This window comes from Akebia trifoliata, chromosome 4 (assembly GCF_017979445.1).
Source record: "Akebia trifoliata isolate Shusen 1 chromosome 4, ASM1797944v1, whole genome shotgun sequence".
Taxonomy (NCBI): domain Eukaryota; kingdom Viridiplantae; phylum Streptophyta; class Magnoliopsida; order Ranunculales; family Lardizabalaceae; genus Akebia; species Akebia trifoliata.
This window is the reverse complement of record NC_141378.1, coordinates 43,338,464-43,351,199: the sequence shown is the minus strand read 5'-3', so window position 1 is coordinate 43,351,199 and position 12,736 is coordinate 43,338,464. Positions and strand designations below refer to the sequence as shown.

The window sequence follows — 12,736 nt, the reverse complement described above, 5'->3', positions numbered from 1 at the left end:
GATTACTGGTTAGAGTAGGTGCTGCGACAGCGCGATCAATGTTTCTCAACGTCCAACTTCACAAAAAAGACGACAGGTTTGGAAATTGGAAAGGGTATGATTAAAGGGGCACCCCAATTCTTACCATGGGCACTCCAAAAAGACAACAAATAAGGTGAGAAGATCATCTCACCAAAAATCAGCCCATGACAGAAACTTCTAACCCAATTAAAACTGATTTATAAAAAAAAAATAATAATAATAAAATAATGTACGGTTCTTCAAGTAGTTTTTAGGGGTTAAACATTTCGAAATGGACTAAATTTTGGTGAGATAGACATTTACACATAAAAAAAAATAAAAAAAATTGGCTCATTTCAAAACTTTTAACACATATAAAACAAAACAATTTGACTATGGTATGGGATGCCTTTAATAGTATCCATTTGAAAAGTTGGTGGTTTTATATTTTCAAGTTGAAGAATCGTTTGAAGTTTCAGTATGGGCTGATTTTTTGTGAGGATGATCTTCTCATCGAAAATCAACTCTTCTGAAACTTCTAACCCATATAAGACAAAAAAAAACTTTGGTTATGACGTGAGTGTCTTAGCTAAATTGCTAGGTGCATTTAACACGCGTCATTTAATACGGTTATTGATGGATTGATAGGACTAGGGGTGTCATTGGGTTGGTTCCACATATATCCAAATTAGAACCTAAATAAACTTTTGATTTCGATTCTGGGTATGAAAATTGACCCTACAAATACCTTATACTCGGGTACCCATTAAGATAGATAATTACTTTTTGAATGATAAAAGAAGTAAGTATTCAATCAAATAAAAAATCATTTATAAATGTAATAATTTAACTTGTAATTCCAAAATTGAAAATTAAAATTAACAATGAATTCTTCAAGCGAATCAAACTTTTGAAAATAAATCATAGAAAATTATGATAAGGGTCATTTATTTGTTGTCGAAATTGTATAATATGTTCAAAATGAATGGACGTTAAGTTGGAGAAAAGGTAAAAAAATAAACACTTTATATATATATATAATTTTATTTCAAATACATTTACTTCAAGATATCTCTTTTTTTGTACTTAATTTAATTACTAATTTTATTATAAATAAAATAAATTTAATAGTCGGGTATTTGAAGACTTGGGTCCTTAAAATAGCTACCCAGAACCATACCCAAAAATGATAAGTCTATTAAGATAGACCCAAAATTGACTAATCAATTTTGAGTGCCCATTGCCACCCTTAGATCGGACCTATGTTACCTAGTTCGTTCGGTTTGAATTTGGGTTCAGGATTCGTGGTTTGTCACCCTAGAATGAACCTGATTCATATGGGTAGGTAAAAATCATCCATTTCTTATTGCACTTTGGTTTCCTAGATCAGGTCGCTTATGCATATATGTACAAGTTATAAGTATAACTATAATGTTAATTTTTTTTAAAGTTACATAAAAATAAATGGATATAACAATTCAAATTTAAAATATGAAGAATGAAAAAATATAATAAAATGATTTGGTTTGCCAAACCAAATTGTTGGGTTTGATGAACTTGATGTTTTGGTTCACCGTACCCACCAACCCAAACAAAATTCAGTGGGTTCGTGGTTTGCTTGATTTTATGAACCCCAATTTGAACCATACCATGAACTGGTTCGTAGTTTGGACTAGTAGCAAAGAATTGCATAACATAGGATCAGATCAAAATCCAATCCGTTTTGATCCAATAAATTTAGGTATGGATTGAGGTTTTGGATTCCAATAAGGATCCGATCCGATGTTGTATTGGATTGGTTTGTGCATAAATACATGAAGTTTATATAGGTTATGTATATCAAATCGGGTATGAACCGATCCAATTATTATTGGATTGGGTTTGGATCCTACTAAAAATTGATCCGATAAAAATCCAATCTGATGCTTATTGGATCAGTTCTGGGTTTGATTCAATCCTTATCTAATTAATACCAAATTGACCCAACCCGAACCCAATATATTGACAGTCCTAATTAAATTTGGCTGAAACCACAGATATTAGTAAACAATATCACCACACAAGCAGCTGTAAAAAATAAAAATTATAATCTACATTATCAAATCCTTTTGACAACCTAATGTTACCTTTTTTTTTTAAGACCATCTTATTATTTCCAAAATTGAGTATTATTTTAAGGGATCATCTAGTTGCACTACTAGTTGTTGGTTGCACTGTTGCACTCACACATAAAAAAATGTTTTTTTTTTTAAATCTCTATTTTAACCTACTAATTGCACTTCATTATGGTAATCTTATGATTTATGGGTTTATTCATCTTAACCTGGCATCTTCTATGTTTGTGCTCTATTTTTTTTTTTTTTTTTTGTGATCGATTTAGCTCATATTCTTTTTTGCACCAATTGAAGTTGACTTCCCAATCTCTATTTAGGTTTTGTTTAGAAATTGATTAAAGCCTCTTATCTCTTGGAATTCTATGATAACTAACCAAACTAGGAGTGTCGACATGGATTCAAACGAGGTTCTTAAGTCTCACAATGGCTTTAAAATCATCAAAACCAGTCTTTCCTTGATGCTTATCAATCCAAATGCATTGTGATTAAAAAGAATTCATGATGTTTGAAAATAGATTAGACTGTAAAAAAATGATTGAACTAATAATAATCTATGTGGGTGTGGTTGGGGAAGTAGGAGAAGAAGAAAATAAGTGGAATATATATATATTTGTTACTGTTATTTTTGGAGTGTATTATCCAAGTGGAGTGGAGAGGCGAATTTTTAAGTGATGGAGTGCAATTGGTAATGGGTTCTGTGCAACTAGTTGGTCCCTTTTTTAATCAGTGTTTCTAAATACTATAATGTATCGATTGTTGGACATCATGATCTGATTTGGATTTCCAGAAAATGGATCCGGATCACTAGGAATTGATAATTGTTCATGAACCATCATCTCTCTCTCTCTCTCTTAATTTTTTTTTTTCCTTTAAAGAATGATCATGATGGATCTCCCAAAATATTAATGGATTGGGGTAAGTCTTTTCTTATAATTGTAAAAATCTGTGAAGATTAATTGAGAATTATCTCACCTATCCTCTATCTCAAGAGGATCAAGTTATATCCCATTAAAAAAAAAAACTAGTGTTTCTTCTATCTTTTATTTCATTAAATTTTAAAATTATTAAATACAATTAGTCCAATCAAATTGAACTCTGGTCAAACCGATATAACCAATTAGACAATTTATCAATCTAATTTTTAAACCATTGACTTTAGTTAAATACTTAAAAATTCGCTATATCATGATCTCGTGAAAATTACAATTATTATTATTATTATTATTATTTTATGACGGGAATTTTGGACCGTAGGCCCGACTAGGCACCATATCTCGCCCAAATCCCTCAAGTACATGCAATACCTCACAAGGATAAATCCCTATGGGTGGCTAACAAGAGAGCTTGAATACATATATGATCCTTCATGAGATTAGATCCTATCTTGATATTCGATTATTTGGCTGTTTAACAATAATGGTTGAGTAATTTTCAAAAATTACTGAACTAATCATTCTTTTAAATATACTAGTAAAAGTGCACGTGCGTTGCACGTGAAATATTATATAATTTATTTTTAGAAGAAACTTGATATTGATTATATTGTCAAAACATTGCATTAAAAAAAAAAAAAAAAAATCAAACAAATGCCTTGTCTGATTCTAAACTCTTGCATGTGTCACATGCACCAAACAAACTATCCAATGTACAAATTATGATTCATTACACATAATCGACTAACTTCAGTTTTGTTTTTTGGATGGGCTACCCTCTTGAATCTGTCATTTTTCAGTATCTCGATAATGTTGAAAACTATGGCCATTGCATGAGCATTCAAGAACAAGCATACCAAACACTTTCCCTTGAAAAAATTTAAAGCAGACTAAGAGGCATTAAGATTATGAATTATGCATCTTTTGAAACTTTTGAAACTTATAACAAACCTATCATAGCCATAGATCATCTCACTGGTTAAGTTGAAAGAGGATAAAGTCAAAATAGACACAAAAAAAAAAAATATTTCTGCTAAAAATTGAATCCACGTCCAATACAGGTGTGATTAGTAGTTCAGACATGTTGATTGCAGCATCAAAATTATAGTTTTGCTTCAACAACCTTATGGCCAAATGAAATTATGTGTAATGGGGAAGAAAACTAATGGAAAAGAATTAAAGTCATAGTCGGCATTGATCTCCATTAATGAAATTCCTATCTAGAAAAGGTCTTACTTCGTCATAGCTAAATGCTTTTGCCCTTGTCACCCATCTATGCATATCAGCTCCTCTACCCCTACAACCAGACAGTCTTGTAGATTCAAGTTTGAGTTTTAGCCCAATTAGAAACATCTTATTGCCTACTAATATAGCTTTTGAAACTTGACCAGACACAAAAATCCCACTCTTTTTTAAGTTATATTAGGTGGGAGAGATTCTCACTATCCTTGACGGGCCTCCCCAGTCACTCCAGCATAAAGGATCTATGATATTGTGCAAGTCACAGTAAGAATAGATTTCTCTTGAATATGTACTTCAAGCTCTTCCAAAGTATATCCTCCCAGTCCTGTTCACCGTGCAGTTAACGACAGAAAATCCAGTCTCCTCCACTGCAGAGTTCCAATGAGAAGCAGCAATCGCTCCAGAAATCGTAACTGTTTAGCGAAGAATGCACTCTTAGTTCAAGACACCCCACCTTTTAATATCAGCATTGCAGAAGAAGAAACTTGAATTATAAGTCTAAAACAAAGCAAAGAGAAATTTTCATAGCTCATAATCATAGATTTTTTCCCTCGAAGAGACTTTGAAAAATTTTAGTGTTGAAAATGCTAACGATGTCTTTAAAATTGGGATGGGATTTGTTTCAACATGTCAAATTTAGTGTTGAAACTCTGGCTACCTAACTTTTTCAAAGGGATTTGTAGTGTTCAACACTAACAATATATAACTTGGTCCTTACATATATAACAATTATCCATTGTGGTTATTTATGATGCTTGTGTTTGTGCATGTACACATGACATTAACCGTGCTCGTGTTTGGCGTGAAAATAACAGTTTTGCATCCCGATTTTCTGTTAATTGAGCATAAATCCCATACTTGCATTTTTCATATGACTTTGGTTTTTTTTTAAATATCTAATAGGTACATGAAAAGAATGGTGATCCAAACTGGCCCTTTACTTGCAATTGGATTTTTCTATATAAGTATTAGAGTAGAAATGGAATTTTTGTTGTGAATATTTTTTTTAAATGCCTTTCTTTTTATTTTGTTGATCTTCAGCATGTCTAATCTCCAATTTTTGGAGAGATTATTATTATTCTTTTCTTTAAAAAACTTAAAACAATTCCTTCTAACCGAATAAAACAGACCCTTATTTATTTAGCTTGTTCATAAGTGGTGTTACAAGAAAGTTTGTTGGTGCTTCTTTGTCAATTGTGTTATGGTAGGTTTATCATTCAAATTTATCATAAGTTTGTTTATTTTAAATATTTGCAGGGAAAAGATAGTTGTTCCGACAACCAAGCCTTATATTTCCTACATTGGAAACCAAAACTCTGAAACTATGATTTATTGGCATTTTCAATACTAAAATTTTAAATCCCATGTTGAAACAAATCCCTTGAACACTACATTGGCTACACTATCAAATCCCTTTGAAAAAAGGGATTTTCATAGCTCATAATCATAGATTTTTTCCCTTGAACACTACATTGGCAACCTAAATTTAGAATTGTCAAGCTAGCTTCAACATGTCAAAGAAGAACCATCTTATTGTCAAAGGCAATGTCATATTTCAGTGAGCAATCATGTATTTCAGTGAGTAATTATGTTACTTCAATCATGCTCTTCATTTAATAGTTCAATATTTATTACCCCTTCGATATACTAAGAAGCCTAAGGACATTGCAACTTGTTTATAATTCATCATTGACTGATATATATCACAATGCTGGGATTGACTTAAGGGCTGAGCACTTGAGATAATAATTCTTGTTTTTCCCATTAAAACCTCGAGTAAATTAGAAGGCATGAGTTGAATGCAAATTTAAATCAGATTACAATCAGATAATGCAGGAGAGAAGTTGCTATTATAATTGCTCGTAGATATGATTTAAAATAAAATTCTTAATAAAGGACATGATATGTATTTACAATAAGTTTATAATAGTCCAAAATGTCTAAAGTTTATTTTGTGAAAGGAGAACTTCTAACTTGGGAGAAAAAAAAAAAATTCTTGGGTAAAGCAAAAAAAAAATTGATTTGTTAAAAAACAAGAGTATTTTATAAATAAAATTTAAATGATGATCCAAAGTGCATTCTAAAAAATTTCTTGCATTTCATTACAAAGGAATTATTTTTCCCGATTAAATGATAAAAATATAATTCTAAAATATCCTTTAAAAAAAATACACTGTTTAATCCAAATATCAGGAGAATAAAGAAAACAAATAAGCAAACCAAACTTAGAATGATCCCTCTTAATTGAAAATCCATTAAAAATCAAAAGGCTTTTTGAACAAACCCACATGTTAGTTTCAAGGCTCCAATTAAAAAAGAATGATCCAAATAATCACCAATCAAGCCAAAATTTTAAGATCACACCAACAAAGGGTAGGTCGCACCCATGGATCAGTGAAACAGATACAAGTATGTCTTGGTCTCATTTGGGACCTCTAATTGACACTAAATCTAGATAAAAAAGATGAATTTCTCTTCTTTTGGGGGAGAACAAATATATCTCAGATTATTATTATTATTATTTTGTGGCTTTGAGTTAGGTTTTAGTAATGTTTGTGTGAAAACCGAGTCTGAACAGCACATTTGTGGGTCTTGGATCCATAGCTCAGTTGGTTTGGCACATTGCAAACCAACTTTGAGGCCGTGGGTTTAAGTCCAGCTTACCAATAAAAAAAAACAGTACATTTATATGATGTTCTAAAATCAGAACAACCTTCATAGTACCTTCATAGTATTACTGCTGCTATTTTTTATTTTATAAAATGGGCCTACATCAACAATAAAGCCATCAACACTTATTTGAAGACAAAGCAATCGTGTGATAAATCTTGCGAAGCAAAAACCATCATACAAGTTCAGATAGAGCTAAAGAATGGGTATTAATGAAACCATCATGATTCCATATAAATTAGCCATCTTTGATGCAATCATCCAAATGGTGGAATCTGCTTATGAAACTTAGGGAAAATTATCCAAAGGACTAAAATATCATATAAACAAATGGAGAAACCGATATGAAACTGATGAATTTTATTCGGGAGACGAAGAGTTTTGTTCTTCTCGTCAAGATAAAACTGGGGTTATGGTTTGAATGAAGAGATGGAGAAAGACAAACAGACAGAAAACTCTTGGATATAAAAGTAAAAAAATAAATTAGATAAAGACAATTTAGTCAAATAAAAAAAAGTTGTACCATCAATCCTCTTTTTATATGGGTAATAGTAGATATGAAAACTTTTATACTTGATTTCATTATGATTTGTTCTACCAAAACTATTTCCTATGGTATGGTCACATTTTCTATTTACTTATTTACTCTTCTCGTGAACCAACATTCAACTCAAGTGCATAAAAATAAATTCATAAAAGAATAATGATGAATGCACACGAAAAATCATACGTGGTCTATACACGACTGATGTGATAAGGGCACAAAATTACATATCTTTTTCCTTTTGTATCCTGAAGAAAAGATCTATGATTCTGTGCCCTCGCCACGTCAACCACATATGATTTATCGCATGCATTCATCATGATGTCTCGTCATAAAATTTTCCATATGATCATACATCTGATAATTGTTTTATTTTTTATTTTTGTAAAAGATAAGGTAAATAGCATTTTTTTTTAAATATTAAAAAAAATGTGATTGATTTAGTAATTCAATTTTGAGAAAAATACGTATTTGTTTTATAATGTCCCACCATTATTTCCTATGGTAACTTATTAATGCACCACTCTTTGAACAAACGTGGCACTTCACCTTAACAAAATTTAATACATATTTTTACTTAGGGACTTCTCTAGCACCAACCCACAGTTAAGGCTAGTGTTTCCCTACACTTATTTATGGACAAACCAAGTCATTTTTGAAGGTCACACAGCACACTTTATTCTACTTCTCTCATCATATTCTCACAAAAAAGACATTAATGGAAGACCATTTGGAGAGTTAGAGCAGGAAAGATCATGTTCTTCATTCTCCCTTACAACCATTCTTCTACCTCCCTCATCTTCCTTTCTTTCTCCCTTCTTTGCTTCACCTATAGACACAAAAGACCCTACAACTCGGCCATGCTGACTTACTATTGAACTCATTTCACCTCTCATCAGCTTATATTTTGCTACCCATCTTTGTATCTTACCTGATGTTGTCTTAGGAATGCTCACACTCTTAACCAACACAACCAACCCAACTTCAACCTTCTCTTCCTTCAAAACTACTTCTTTGATCCCTTCACATACTCTCCTTAAAACCCTAACATCACCTTCACTTCTTTGCAACTCAGCAACAACAACAATAATCTTCGAAATCTCAAATGCAGCGATACAACCTCCTCTTAGTAGCTTAGGAAAGCTTTTATAAGCTGTAGTCTCAATATAATGAGGATGAATTTCTCTATCTTTTTGAACTTTAATCACATCTGAAGATCGTCCCATCACGAAGAGATATCGCTCTTCACCTATAACGATTCCCCTATCACCGGTTCTTACAAAGCTTCGGCTTACTCGATTTTGAAGTCTTCCATGAAAGTTTTCTCGAGTTAAAGAAGGGTAACCAAGGTAACCCAACGCGTTACTTGGAGAAGAAATCCATATCTCTCCTTCGATTCCATCGTCAACCGGTTCAAATGTTTCTTCATTTACAACAATTATATCAGTATCTTCTTCTTCGGATTCCGATGTTGTCGAAGAAAGTCTTGCACTTGGTAAGAGCTTGTTGTAAGATGGAATGTTGGGGAAACTATGAGCTGGGTTGGAGTTTCTCCAAGCAGTGGACACAAAGGTGCAATTCTCAGCCAACCCATAAGATGGAGAGATACAAGATGGGTTCAACCCCAATGGTGCAAATTCATCGATGAATTCCTCGATTGACGCTCTATAGATTGGTTCATTGATGATAATTAAATTTCTTAAGCTCCATAAATTTATTGGTGAGGTACCTGATAGAGAATACATGAGTTTTAAGGAGGGAGAATGTGTTAGAAACAAGTACTAAAGTCTAAAGATTACATGCATGTACAGCAATGGGTTATATTATAACATGTACAGCAATGGGTTATATTATAACTATTTTTTATAAGGTAAAAGAGGGAGAAGTGCAATACGAGGACTTCCTAAGAGGTCACTCATCTTGTACTACTCCTGCCTAAATACACTTATCCTATAATTTTACTTATAAATATGGAAAATTATAAAAAGTTGTGGGTCGGGCTACACTTGACATAAAAGATTTATTATTGGGCCCTTCCTGGCCTGACTTAGCCAACAATTGAGGCCCAATTATCAAGATCCGTTTGCCATTTTTTATATATATTTAATATACAAAATTATTAAAGGAGAAAACAATATTTAGGGTTTAGGATTTATTTGAAGTTGAAAACAATGCGTATAGCATACAGGTCAATTCAGCTTAATGACTATCTTTTTAGAAAATAAAAAAATCAATTTATTTATATGAATTTGAAAAAAAAAAATTTATAAAGGAAAATTCAGTTTAATATCAATTTATCTTATTTGGTAAAATTTATATGGCCATTATGATAATATTTCAAAAAAAATCGTGTCCGGGCCAGTAATTTTGGCAAAATAAAAGGTCGTTTTGGTAAATATACATTATATAGCTGTGTATGAGATCAGATGTATTATATCAGTACCTCCACCTCGTCGAAGCACAAGAGGCAAAGCGAAGGATGGTACAGGAGTGCAACTCGCCTTGAACTCAGTTATCAACTCAAGCCAAAGCCTCGGCCGTTTCACAAACGAGTCGGGTGAAGTTAGCACACAAGTTGCACCAGTCACCACTGTTAGTAACAAAAACATGAGACCACAATCATGATATTGAGGAAGCCATGAGACAATAACACTACTTGGTTGAAGATCATAAGCCTTCCTTGCTGTTCTAACATTGTGACCGGCTGAACCGGTTGTCACAAGCACTGGCTTTGGAATATTAGTCGCACCTGAGGTGTACTGAACTAAATACACCTCATCTGGTTTACAACCAATATATGATGAAGATGAAGAGGAAGAATTCGATCTCGAGGAACCCATTTTGCCTACTATATCATCGACAGAAATCCACATTAACTTCTGTAAAAGATATCGAAGACGGTTATCGGTAGAGGATGATGAGATACAAGATCGAACGGCTGTGATGTAATCTTGATGAGCTATAGCTGCTTTGGGTTTAGTTTGTAAGAGAACTCTAATAAGATGGTTTTGGTTTTGGTTTTTTTCTTTAGTGAGAGAAGGGTAAGATGGTAAAATGGGTACACTAAGAAGGCCAGCTCTTTGACACCCAAAAAGGATTTGAACAAGTTGGAGACCAGGAGAGCAAAGGATGAGAACAGTGTCTCTTCTCTTTAATGGGATGAGAAGGTTAGAAGAAATGGTTTGAACCGAGGAGTTGAGTTGAGAGTAGGTAAGGGACTCATGTGAACCGGGTTCCTTGGCCCATATGAAGGCCGGTTTGGACCAGAAGGATGGTTGGTTTGCCCATATAGGGAGATATTGGTCCACTACTGGTTGATCTGGGTAACATGGGTCGTAGTTCTCGTAGCTCATGTTGTTGATGTTTGTGTGCATAATGTACTTCTCTCTTTTCATGGGATTTTATAGTGTTCTATAGCATGTATTATATTAGGGTATTTGACTTATCTCCCTTGATAATGTGCATATTATAGTGTCTCCCTCAAGAGTTGGAAATTTCTTAATTTGCCTCCTTGTATTTTTGATCTTGACCTAATCAAAGGACTAATGGTGAAAATTTTCGACATCTTGATTATAGTATATTTATTATTTTATTGTGATTGCTTTCGAAAAAATAGTAAGGATCCAGAATGGTGTCCCGTTCCTATTACGTAGGAACAATGTCTATGTGGTGTGTTTTGGTACGAGTTTAAGACATTGAGCTCCTAACCAAGCCACTTTTTATTTTGCATGCAGCCAAATGTATTTGTTTTCCAATAAACATGAGGCACATAGACATTGTATTTTACCATAGGAACAAGACACCGTTTTGAATTATGACTCTTCCAATTCGATATTTTTTAGAGTCTCGATAATATGATTCGTCAGGTGGCATACTCAATCAACTCTCGAGCGTGGATAAGTTTGAGAACCACAAATCTGTACGCCTCGAGATACACGACTCCCTTGGGATACATTTTATGAGGAAGTGCAATTGTGTATCCCGATACATACATATCTATGGTTCCCGAACTTGTCACATTAAGGAGTTGATTGAGTATGCCACCTAACAATTCATATTATCACGACTCTTTTTATTTTTACCATGGACACCTTGGACTTATAGCTCTATTGGTTGATCCATTGCAATACAACTTTGATGTAAAGATTTTAAATACAACAAATTCTTATCCTAAAAATTTGGCTAAATGAATCATATTCTTTAATTTCACCTGTGATTTTTTCTTAATATAGGGAGCACTTGGCTTTGCTCAGCTATATGCTCTTTTTCTGCCACATGGCACTTTGACTGAATCTTTTCTAGAACTCGGGAAATAACACATGAGGGTCTCAGCCAAAATCTCACATTAGTTGGGTGTTCAATAACACTATTAATAATACAACACAAGTTCGTCCTAACTCGATTTTTTCATGCGTTAATGGCATGTGGAGGACTTCTTTTGGCCCATATCATCAAATGTAATTATACACCCACACAAAGGGTGCATAGGCGTCAAAAGTTCATATGGTTAGGGGGTGTAGGAAAAGGTGTAACATGGTGTACATCGAAGGAGAGTTGGATAACAACCCCACTCCTAAATGAACAAATAAAATCTCTATACCCAATTAGGGCTGTAACCTGGGTAGGCTGGTTCGAACTCAACCTGATAGATGGGTGAGCTTGGGTCGAGTTATGTAAAAAATGAGTTGAGCTTGGGTTAGAATATCTCAACTTTTTTTTTAAGAATAAAGATTTTCTGAAGTCCTTTCTAACAGATGCCCCTTACGCACTCCTCATAGAACCGTAGATCATTTGCCTCGGGATACGCAAAAACATAAATCTAATTCTTGTGTATCCCGATGTAAATGATCTACGATTCTGTGATAGGGGGGGGGGGGGGTATAGGAGTGGTGTATGTTAGAGGGGCATCATATTATCATGACTATTTTTTCAATTCAGGTTGAAGGTACGACAACTCGACTCAATCCGAACCTGATGACAATATTAATATATCAATATTTTTATTTTAATTCTAGATTTTTTATTGCATTTTATTATTATGATTTGTGGACAGTTAGTTAATATTGATGTGAACTTTGGTTTAGTATAGTTTGTCTAAATATTCTCTCAATGATATATTTGAAAGTTGTATGTAATTTTATTTACTAGCAGTTTTATTTTTTTATTTTTTATATATATTTTTTAATATTAAATTTATTTACTAATCAAAATGACATTATAATTATTCAACATTC

The 12,736-nt window shown here is 33.1% G+C and overlaps 1 protein-coding gene across 1 annotated transcript; it reads right to left on the bottom strand.

The window, feature by feature from the left end:
- Positions 1–7,992: 7,992 nt before the first annotated feature.
- Positions 7,993–10,905, bottom strand: LOC147405124 (uncharacterized). Its single transcript, XM_086437806.1, has 2 exons — positions 9,946–10,905; positions 7,993–9,231 (listed from the first exon to the last, which is right to left on the bottom strand). Exons 1-2 carry the CDS (start codon positions 10,895–10,897, stop codon positions 8,204–8,206), a joined length of 1,980 nt encoding a protein of 659 aa, XP_086293932.1. The 5' UTR covers positions 10,898–10,905; the 3' UTR covers positions 7,993–8,203.
- Between the last annotated feature and the right edge of the window lie 1,831 nt (positions 10,906–12,736).